The 11,542-nt window shown below is 45.8% G+C and overlaps 1 protein-coding gene across 1 annotated transcript in view; it reads left to right on the top strand.

Annotated features, from left to right (window-relative positions):
* The first annotated feature begins 1,647 nt into the window (after positions 1-1,647).
* LOC311082023 (uncharacterized protein) overlaps positions 1,648-11,542 on the top strand; it is a 29,334-nt gene continuing 19,439 nt past the window's right edge. The window contains exons 1-2 of the mRNA XM_084112768.1: positions 1,648-1,824; positions 1,916-1,985. Coding sequence (XP_083968894.1) covers positions 1,805-1,824; positions 1,916-1,985 — 90 coding nt within the window. The 5' untranslated portion in view covers positions 1,648-1,804. The remainder of the gene's footprint in view (positions 1,825-1,915; positions 1,986-11,542) is intronic.

Here is an 11,542-nt window from a genome sequence, read left to right as displayed (position 1 = left end):
AAACAGGATTATCATCTGCGCATGCACATAACGGATCGTGCAAGCAGCAAAGTGGTACCGACATTGATCGAGGGTTCCGTTCCAGAAGAAGAGAGGCATGGACGGAAGGAGAAGAAAATACACTGCCCCTGGTTCAGAATATGAGATTCCATCAAGAACATGGAGATACTGGAAAAGGAGGTTTGTGTTTTACTCCAGCCTAGTTAAGTTACGTTATTAAACAGCTGTTCTGTATTTACTGTTGTAGTTTCGTGGTTTGTGTGGGTTTTTAAAAGCTTGCGGCTTAGCTAAACATAGCTAGCATGTAGCACACTGGCTCGCAAATAGGGTTGTGCCGATGGACGATATCATCGTCGATATCACCCGATGACACGAGAGGTGAACTAGGCCTAATCTGCATAGCCTGAAGACCCAGCCAAGCAATTAATTATTTCTGTTTCTCATAATAGTTTTTTTTATTATTATTTTTTATATAATCAACATTTGCATAGGTAGGTACTAGATGTGTTGGGGAATGTATCATGTAACATTTTATTTATATTCAGCTATAATGAACGAAATGACTTGAAAAAAGATTCGTTCATTTTGCTGAACGAGATTCAAAGATCCGAGTCAGTAAAATGATCCGAACCAATCACTGATTGTGCTGTAGTGACTGACACCCCTAAGAGCCAATAGCAGTGGCGCATTCAGTGTGAGCAGGGGAGAGAGAGTCAGATGAGAGCAGATCTGATGAAACAGCAGGCAGCAGCACGGAGCATTTCTCCAAAGCATTTCTTCTCTTAACAAAAACTGTGATTGAGTGCACTTGGAAAGTTGGACTTTGGATGCATTATCTGGAGTGTTGTCGTCGTCGGAGAGAAGTGAAGTGGAAGTCAGAGGAATCGCCGTGAATAATCTTCCTTAAGTGACTATATGATAATCTCACTTTGGTGAGTGAAATTTCAGATATTATTCTGATGTCATTTGGGAAACATGTCAAAGTCTCTGAAACGATTCAGTACAAGCTGAGTTTGAGTATGCCGCGAAATAAAATAACAAAATTATAGTTTTTAAGTAGAAAAAAAATATTTATGTAAATTAAAAAGTGCTTACCACACCCTACGCCCTGGACAGCCTCTGACAATAGATATTATTTAAAATAAGGACATTTTTTCATTCTTATTGCAGGAAACTGACTGAGGCCATCAACATGCATCAGTCAAGACAGTACGCTGCACTAAATGGCCACATTTTATAACCAGTTAATTGAAATGTAATCCTTCTTGATTACTATCTGTTAAGAAAATTAAGCAAATAAGTAGTCCTGGGTCAGACCAAATGTTGAGTGGGATAATTGGAAAGCCCTCCATTTGAGGCATTTGGTGGAAAAATCTTATCTTGCCATCCACTTAGCAGGCGGTCAGCATTGGACACTTATCGCCCTCCCTTTTTTAAGAGAGTTCCTTGGAGTACATTTTTTGCTAGGATTTATTAAATATTGATATATGAAATACAGCCTAATTATAATGCATATCAAACATACACCAGCAGAATATATATATACACACATATATATATATATATATATATATGAAGAGCTCTTTTCCAAAAGACTATATTTCCATTTTTAAAAATATTCCAAAATGTTGTGTTTTTTTTTTTTTTTTGTGCTTCTCAGTAAATATCAGTAAAAGCAAAGTTTTGTTGTCTGAATTGGGTAAGGACAAATCAGATAACATTAACCCAATTGCAATTGCTATTCTTACACAACAGAACCACGATTCCTCTGACCACGACTCTGACAGTGGCTCAGAAGACGCACATGATGGTGGTGGGATTACTGTAAGTAATCAACTAATATCTACTACTAATCTACTGTTTTCTGTATTTGACTATTTCACTGAAAGCACTTCCTCTAAGACTTTATTCTTAGACAGCAGAACCTGGATCAGGATTCCTCTGACAACAGATCTGAAAATGCACATGATGTTGATGACATTACAGTAAGTAATTTTAACAGTACAATGATCTCACATCTGATTTTCGTGTCTTCAAAGTTCCAGTATTCAAATCATCCCAGTATGGAATTTGGCCATTACAAGGGATGGTAAACGAGCTTCCTTATTATGTCCGTAAAGAGAATGTTTTACTTTTTGGCCTATGGTTTGGTACTAAAAAGCCAAATGTTAAAACATTTTTAAAACCATTCACAAAAGAGTGTCAGTCATTGTCAACTGTTGGCTTCAAGTTACACAGCAACAACATTGTGAATCATTGTAGAGTGATAGCAGCTGTTATGATGTGTGATTCAGTTGCCAGGCCCATTCTGCAAAACATGACCCAATTTAATGGTCATTATGGGTGCAGCCTCTGCCTATATCCTAGTGAACAAGTTCCAAAGGGAAATGGAACTGTTAGGGTTCCATTTCTCCATTCCCTACTCAGGGAATGAGGGTTACATACATAACCGAGACGTTCCCTTTCGTGGTCACTCCGAGTTACGTCGGATGACGACGAATGGGGTCCCCAGTCTAATCACGCCACCTCGGCTGTCTTCCAGTGCCCTGCGTAAGTCTGAGCTCCCTGTCGTGAGACTAGCATGGACGAAGGAGTCCTACTTAACACAGGAATACCAAGGTACACTGGGAAGCATATCTCAGTGGAAATATGCAATCATGCCCAACCCGAAGGGGGAGACTTGGAATACACATATGACCCCGAAGGGCTACATATGGAGAATCACTGGGGTGTCCAGGCGCAGGTGGAATATTTCAACCCCAGGGGTGGCAAGGTGGCTTGCCAAGGGAAAGACACATGCTCAGAGAGGCTGGCTTACAGTGGAAATACACATGTGGGGGTCGCCCAGAGGGGGAACCATGCACATGGAGGCACCTAGCCAAACGCGAAAGCTGCCAGTGGCATAACTCTGGCGTTGACGTCGACAGTGCTGGAGGAGACTCAGGGCTTATTAGGCTCACCTGAGGAAATATCGCACGTATCCCGTCGGTAGAGAGGAATGGCAAGCAAGCGAAGACACCTGAGCAGAATCTAGTACCGGCTAGTTGAAGCGAGTACATGAGAAGAAACTGGCTCCACTCGGAGATTATAGAATCTTGCGAATGTGTTAGGTGTCGCCCAGCCTGCAGCTCTACAGATGTCTGTTAGCGAGGCGCTCGAGTGGAGTGGGCTGTCACACCAAGGGGGCATGGTCGACCTTGCTGCTGGTATGCCAAAGCAATGGCGTCCACTATCCAGTGAGACAACCTTTGCTTGGAGAGAGCCTTTCCCTTCAGCTTCCCACCATGACAGACAAAGAGCTGATCTGAGGTCCTGAAACAATGCGTTCTGTCTACGTAAGCACGGAGTGCGCGTACTGGACAGAGCAGTGCCAAGGCTGGGTCTGCCTCCTCCAAGGGCAGCGCTTGCAGGTTCACCACCTGGTCTCGAAAGGGAGTGGTGGGAACCTTGGGCACATATCCAGGCCGGGGTCTCAGGATCACGTGAGAGTTAGCCGGTCCAAATTCCAGGCACGCTTCGTCAACCGAAAATGCCTGCAGGTCCCCTACCCTCTTGATGGAGGCCAATGCAACCAGGAGCGCTGTCTTCATTGACAGGAACTTAAGCTCCACTGATTGCAGAGGCTCAAAGGGAGCACTCTGCAGGGCAGTTAAAACCACTGAGATGTCCCAAGAGGGTACGAGGGGAGGATGAGGAGGATTCAGTCTCCTCGCTCCCCTCAGGAACCTGATGATCAGGTCGTGCTTTCCCAGAGACTTACCATCAACTGCGTCGTGATGTGCGGCAATGGCGGCAACATACACTTTCAGGGTGGAGGGAGACAGCCTTCGCTCCAACCCTTCTTGCAGGAAGGAAAGCACGACACTGATCGGGCATTTCGTGGGTTCTTGATTTTTAGAAGAACACCAGTTGACGAAGAGGTTCCACTTCAACGCGTAGGCATGTCTCGTGGACGATGCTCTAGCGGAAGTGATGGTAGCCACCACCGCTGGTGGTAGGGTACTCAAACCTGCCTCTTCCCGTCCAGGAACCACACGTGGAGGTTCCAAAGATCGGGACGAAGGTGCCATAGGGTGCCCCGTCCCTGAGAAAGCAAGTCCTTCCTCAGGGGAATTGGCCAGGGAGGTGCTGTCGCGAGGAGAACTAGTTCTGAGAACCAGGTGCGGTTGTGCCAATACGGGGCAACCAAAATGACCTGCTCCTCGTCCTCCCTGATCTTGCGCAAAGTCTGCGCAAGGAGGCTCACTGGGTGAAACGCATACTTGCGTAGGCCCCGCGGCCAGCTGTGTGCCAGTGCATCCGTGTCGAGGGTGCCCTCGGTCAGGGAATAATACAGGTCGCAGTGGGACGAGTCTTGGGAGGCAAACGGATCTACCTGTGTGACCCCGAACTGATCCCAAATCAGCTGGACCGTCTGGGGATGGAGTCTCCATTCTCCAGCGAGAGGCTGAAGCCGAGACAGCTCGTCGGCCGCCTGGTTCAGGTCTCCCGGGATATAAATGGCTCGAAGCGACCTCAGATGCTTCTGACTCCAAAAGAGGAGGTGGCAAGCGAGTTGCGACATACGGCGGGAGCGTAGACCACCTTGATGGTTTATGTACGCTACTGTTGCGGTATTGTCTGATCGGACTAGTACGTGTCGACCCCTGAGCAACGCACAGAAGCGGTGCAGGGCGAGACGTACAGCCAGCAACTCGAGGCAATTGACATGCCAAAGGCGCTGGGGTCCTGTCCAGGAGTCCACGGCAGCATGTCCATTGCACATTGGCCTCCCAGCCCGTGGTGGAGGCATCTGTTGATACAACAAATGCCTGGAAACTCGTTCTAAGGGCACTCCGGCCCGAAGAAAACTGAGGTTCGTCCACGGGGTGAAGATCTGATGGCAGGTCGGAGTCACTGGGACTCGGAGCGTGCCGTGTTGCCATACCCACCTCGGGACTCGATCGCGAAGCCAAAGCTGAAGCGGTCTCATATGAAGCAATCCGAGCGGCGTTACTGCGGCTGCGGATGCCACATGCCCCAGGAGCCTCTGAAAAAGTTTCAGTGGAACCGCATTCTTGCACTCGAACTGACGAAGGCAAGTCAGCAGTGACTGCGCGCGCTCGCTCGTAAGCTGCGCGCACATGGCGACCGAGTCGATTTCCATTCCGAGAAAAGAGATCCTCTGCACGGGGCAGTGTTTGCTCTTCTCCCAGTTGTCCCGAAGGCCCAGACGAGCTAGGTGCCGGAGCACTAGGTCCCTGTGTTCGCAAACCTGATCTCGAGAGTGAGCTACAGCCAGTCGTCGAGATAATTCAGGATGCGAACCCCATGTTCCCGTAGAGGAACAAGGGCTGCCTCGACGACCTTCGTGAAGACGCGAGGAGACAGGGCTAGCCCGAATGGGAGAACCGCGTACTGGTATGCCCGCCCCTCGAAAGCAAACCGTAGGAACGGTCTGTGTCGAGATAAGATGGAGACATGGAAGTAGGCGTCCTTCAGGTCGATCGCTGCAAACCAATCCTGCGGCCGCACGCATTGGAGGATGCGTTTGGCCGTGAGCATCTTGAACGGCAGCCTGTGAAGGGGTTCAAGACGCGCAGGTCGAGAATTGGCCTTAACCCACCGGATTTCTTTGGTACAATGAAGTAAGGGCTGTAGAAGCCGGACTTAATTTCAGCTGGAGGGACAGTCTCGATCGCACCCTTCGCCAGTAGGGTGGCGACCTCCGCTCTCATGAAAGGGGCATTGCCACCGACCATAGTGAAGCGGACTCCCCGGTGAAGGCCCGAGGGGAGGAGCCGCATGGAGATGTCCTTGGCGGGAAGCAGACTAAGGAGACCACACGGATGGATGACCATCAGTGCAGACGAACCTGAGTCTGCTTCTGGTGGCCGAAGCCACCCCGCTGAAGAGCCCAGCCTGGGACCTGGGGGAGCTGAGAAAATGAATTCTCAGACCCCCTCACATCAACCTGGCTAAGCCCATGTCTGGACCACTCTAGTGGACACCACCTGGCCCAGGATCACGCAGGTACCGATGTCGCCCGAGAGCGAGGTCAGTAGTGTGCGCGGCGGAACGACCAGGCCGGGCATGGGAGGCATAGCGTCCCTGCAAGGGGGCGTGGTCGAGTTTCCGCGTTCTGTCAGTGTTGGCCAGGGAAGGACTAGCGTTCCACTGCGGCCGGTTCTGACAGAACTCCTGAGTCAGCACTGCCTCGAAGGCGAAGGCGACACACAGGACTGCATGCCTGTGTCACAATAGTGACAGAGAACATACAGACCAAGATCGCCTCACGATCAAGGGCAGCGAAGGCGGAGGACGCCTGCGGGCCGCGAAAAGTCACGTGGACTCCCGCGGGCCGGAAGCATCCTGATGCACATCCGGGAAAGCCTACAGCGCTCGGGGGGAGGGCGGCGCCACTCCAACCGATGCTTTCAGCTGCCCGGGAAAGCATAGCCATCAGCTCTGGATCTGACTCGACTAACGCCGACACTCCTAAGGGAGGCAACGTAGTCGAATCCTCATTTCCAGAGGAATCAAGCCCGCCTTGTGATGCTGTGAGTGACATGACACCATCTGCTGGAGCCCCGAATGAAACACTGGGTCCCCGAGAGGAACCAGGCACACACGGAAGCCCTACGGTTTGCGATGTGGAGGGGGGCGTGTTTTTTTTTTTTTTTTTGTACCACACTGTAACCCTCAGATCACCCTGGCCACCAGCCAAAGTATCCCGTTTTTTAGGAAGAGATAGATTGGGGTGTGGCAGAGGGGACTCTACCCACACTGAGATCATTGAGTCTCGATCTATAAACATCGCGATGGTCATGTTCCCGCAATGAAAACATGACTCATCCACGAGCGCTGCCGAGCGTGATTAAGCCCAACACGCGAAACAGTGCTCGTGACCGTTGAATGAATCACGCACCCACATCCAGTAAATACACGGGCGAACCGTCTTGAAAAAGACGTGCCGCGTGCAGCTCTTTTAGAGAGGAAAAAAGCTCAGCAGAGTGCTGAAGCGCCCAGGGAGAAACACACTCACTGTCGGCAGATCACTGCACAAAACAGCAGCAGGCAATGCGATCTCGCTGGAACGCGCCATCACACAAACACACTGAAGAGCCGCTCGTCTCGTAGAATGAAGATGATTCAGAATGGCTTGTAGGAGTGAAGAGAACTCTCGGCTCCGAAGCAAAAACATATCTGCATGTTGCCAGCGTACTTCCTTATATACCCACGACGTGGGGCGGACTTACGCTATGCAAATTCCGCAGACCCATGGCATTTCATTGCCATTGGCTCGTTTTGTATACTCGAAGGTGAGAGGCTTTCTAAGCGAAACCCCATTCGTCGTCATCCGACGTAACTCGGAGTGACCACGAAAGGGAACTGTATTACTCAGAGCAGTTCACTAGAGTAATGAAAATTTTGATGTGATGCAATTCAACAGGAAATGTATGTTAGCTGATCTGCCACATTATGCATGTATACCTCCACGTTGCAGTGTGGAGGACTGAAATGTCATGTTGATGATGAAATAATATGTGGAGGAATAAAATGTTGAGGATGAAATGTCATGTGGGGGAATAAAAAGTGGACTAAAAAAAAATGCTGTAATTGCTGCTGTTAATGATAATTTAATTTATAATACTCTCATCTACATTTTACAATATATGAATCAATACATAGCCATATATGGTCCATCCATATGGCTATATAATATAAAATATAATGAATGTCATGCAAAAATTTGATTTGGACTATTGTTAATCAACCTCTCTGTAAACCTATGCATGAGCTTGCTTAACTCATAAAAAAATACTTTGTTTCAATAAACATACATACAATAATGTAATACAGTTTTGTTTGTATATCAATGTATTTTAATATATGAATCAATATATAGCAATAGGTTGTCCATCCATATATTGCTATATATTTTCAAATATATGAGGAAGTTTCTGATACATTGAAATATATTTTCTAATGTATTGCAATATAAATTCTAGTATATTGCAATATATTTTTGTTTCTGTAAGGGTGGAATTCCTGCAGTGGTTCAAGCTGCAAGAACTGCCGAATGACAAAAGAAACGTTATTGGCAAGATGGTAGAAAACTGCACATTTCTTGTCTATACCACCCACTGCCACATATACCAACGACGGAAATAAGTGCAGTTACAATAGCTTAATATTTGTGGGAGAGCGTTGCTATAGATAGTGACGATATTGTATTGCAATATGTAGCACTTCAAAGTCAATACCAAATCAAAACTAGTTAGCACATTAGTTGCAATTGAAAAGGTTTAATGACAAAATATGGTTATGGTTAATGATGATAACTTATATTATTAATTGTACCCAGCATATATGAAAAATGTTACCTGAGAGAGAGAGAGAGAGAGAGAGAGACCCAAGAAAGGGACCCAGAGAAGAAGAGAGCCAGAGCATCAAAGAGGCAGAGCAACAGTTACAATCTTGTTTTATCCTTTCCTTGACCATGTGACTAAAACCCAGATGTGAGGCATTCAAACTGACCAATCAGATAATTACACTTCCACCACTGTACTAAAGGTGTGACAATTCATCAACCCCCAAAGTACACACATTTGGCCTGCCAGCCTAGATCACTACCAGCCCCTCTGTGCCTTTAGGAACTCCAAATGGTCCTTGTGATAGAAAGAGGGGGTAGAAAAACAGTCAAGCAAATGTCTTTGTTCATTTAAAATATCTTGGATTATTTTCAATTCTACATTTCGTATGGGTAAAGATTAAGAATGATAGAGCAATAATATGAACAGCAGATTTGCTATTTGCTAAGTGATAAGCTTACTTGTTCACACACAAGCCGCTAAAGTCAAATAATTTGATTCATATTCTTTTTGTTTCTCTGCCCAATATTTAAAGATGTAATGAAAATACAGGTACTCAGTATCGGCAATGACTAAAAATGAAAGTATCGGTTTCAGAACATCCCTACTTCTAACAATTCACTAAAGACATAACAGATTGTTTTTACTTGAATACTCGCCAAGTGGGGCATTTTGATGTATGTGGGTTATTCGTGTATTCTAGCTCATAACTCCTATTAAAACTTCCTCTCTCCTTATTTTTTTATACCTCCTTGGTACAATTAGAGAATTGAGAGTGGCTAGCTTCAATCAATTTCTGGGCCAAGACAGAGGAGCGAGTAAAAGAGGAAGCATCAGTTTGAATATCAATTTGAACACCATCATCCTCAACTTCTAAGCTTATTTAAATAAATAAAAATCTCTTTTCTCTAAAACTAAACTTAAACTACTCAAAATATACTTCAAAAGCACATTAAAATCAATCACAAAGAGAAAAGAAAGTTTGAAATGAAAGACTAGAGACTCGCAGCAGTCTCACCCACATGCCACCTCACCCACTCACTCCCAACATCCGCCCAGAGAGAAAGACTTATTTACTAACCATGTCTAATGATCATGGGTGCCACAGTGACTCAGTGGATAGCACCGTCGCTTCACAGCAAGAAGTCCCAGCTAAGCCTATCTGTGTGGAGAACGTAATAATTACAACCTTTGCAATGCCACTTAAAATGACACAAAAGTTACATTTTATAGAAAAATAATAAAAATGTGGCTGCTCAGAATTAACTGATCATCAAGCTCATGGGAAATAGTACACACCTGACTTCACCTTAACTGACTTAACTTGATTAACTGCAAATAAATCTCAGCTGTTCTTCTAAGGTTTTTCTGACATCATCTTAGGCTTTGTCCACACGGACACGGGTATTTTTATAACCGTGACTTTTTTTACGCGGTTCGGCCGTTCATCCACACGGAAACGCAGTATCAGGTCACTGAAACCGAACATTTTTGAAAACCCCTGCCAGGGTGAGGATTTTCAGAAACGCCGGTTGCAGTGTTGTCGTGTAGACAGTAAAACCGGGGTTTTTGCTTCTGATTCAGGCTTCTGATTGGCCAACGTGACTTTACGATTAGGGTTATATCGCCCGCCTGCTGGTGTGGCATGCTCTTGACAGCGCTTGATAGCGTGTTTTTGCGTTTTCATTTAGACGGAGATTTCTTTTAAACCGAGCATGTGTGGACGGGATTTTTTTTTAAAACGCAGGAGGAAAAACTCTGGTTATAAAAATACCCGTGTCCGGGTGGACTAGGCCTTAGTTGCACACTACTACAAGAGCCATGAGTCACAAAAGCCTCGTTCAGACTTTTTAGTGCATATCTGAATGGAATCTGATCATATTTAGCAAGTGTGAACAGCAAAAAATAAAAATCACATTTTGAGCTACATTCATATGTGGTTCGAAATCCTATTGATATCTAATTTCTGGAAATTCGTTTTAGTCTGACTGCTCTGATCAGATTGCACGTGGTTTGTTACTTTCTCACGCCACGTAAACATCAGACATTGTTATAGGAAACATGCTGAAAAACGCTGCAGAAACAAGATTGTGTTGTAGCGAAGATCTGAAAATGACAATATAATGGAGACGTGTTGAATTTTGATACCGGCGGAGACGACAGCACGGAAAAAAGCCAGTCATACCAGCCTCCTACGTTTATGATACAGTAGTCCAGCGCGGCGACTACACATTGTCATAATGTAAATGACACACCATCTGCATTACAAACCATTTTATTGTTGCTGTTGTGGTTTTTCGGTGTATCCCTCCTAATGCAATTTCATTGGCATAGAAACCAATGCAGAAAACTAAAGACTGCGACGGGACTCACAAATCAGATCCGAACATTTGCGATACACAGTGTTTACAGGCAATCATTTAGATCAGATTCTGATTGGAGAAACAAATTATCAGATTTGGACTGACAGTGTCAAAGCATCAACAGGATCTCATTGTTGAAAGGTATCACTCATGCTCAGATGAGAAAAGATTTAGATTTTGCTTGGTTTGTTCAAGGCCGGCCCATCTCATGGGATCCATCCTGGCACATCAATCGCTGAAAATGTGTCTGTTTACAATGTGATTTTGCAGCGTTGAGTATTGTAGCCAATCACTGGCATGTCTGTTGACAGTAATGGCCAATCAGAGGTGTTTAAGTTACAGGTTATGAGAATCCACTTAAGCTTTTTTGTATTCAGGGGCATGTGACGTCATGTACTGCCATCCGCCAATGAATTTTGATGTGAGGTTACACACCTCAGACACCGGTCATGTTAATGCCGTTCCCCATAGTTTCAACTAGAGATGCGCGGATGGGCTATTATTTCAACCGCATCACAAAACTCATCATCTGTCCGCCATCCATCCGCACCAACGTTTTTGACCAATTTTCAAAACCGCACCCGCTCGCCATTCGCTGAATGTATACATATATTTTTCATTTGATTGGTTCATTTGATTGGTTCAACCGCCCGCCACCCGCCCACCACCCGCCCGAATTTAATTAAAATATTATTTTTCGTCACGTCATCCGCCCGATCCGCGGTTTATCCGCGGCTGTAACCGCCAACCGTGCATCTCTACTTTCAACACCAAGACGCAGCATCGAAGTTTCACTGCGAAAGTGAAGCAACTTTAAGATATACT

This window comes from Abramis brama (genome assembly GCF_963993115.1).
Source record: "Abramis brama genome assembly, chromosome: 4".
Classification (NCBI taxonomy): domain Eukaryota; kingdom Metazoa; phylum Chordata; class Actinopteri; order Cypriniformes; family Leuciscidae; genus Abramis; species Abramis brama.
This window is presented reverse-complemented; position numbering and strand designations above follow the sequence as displayed.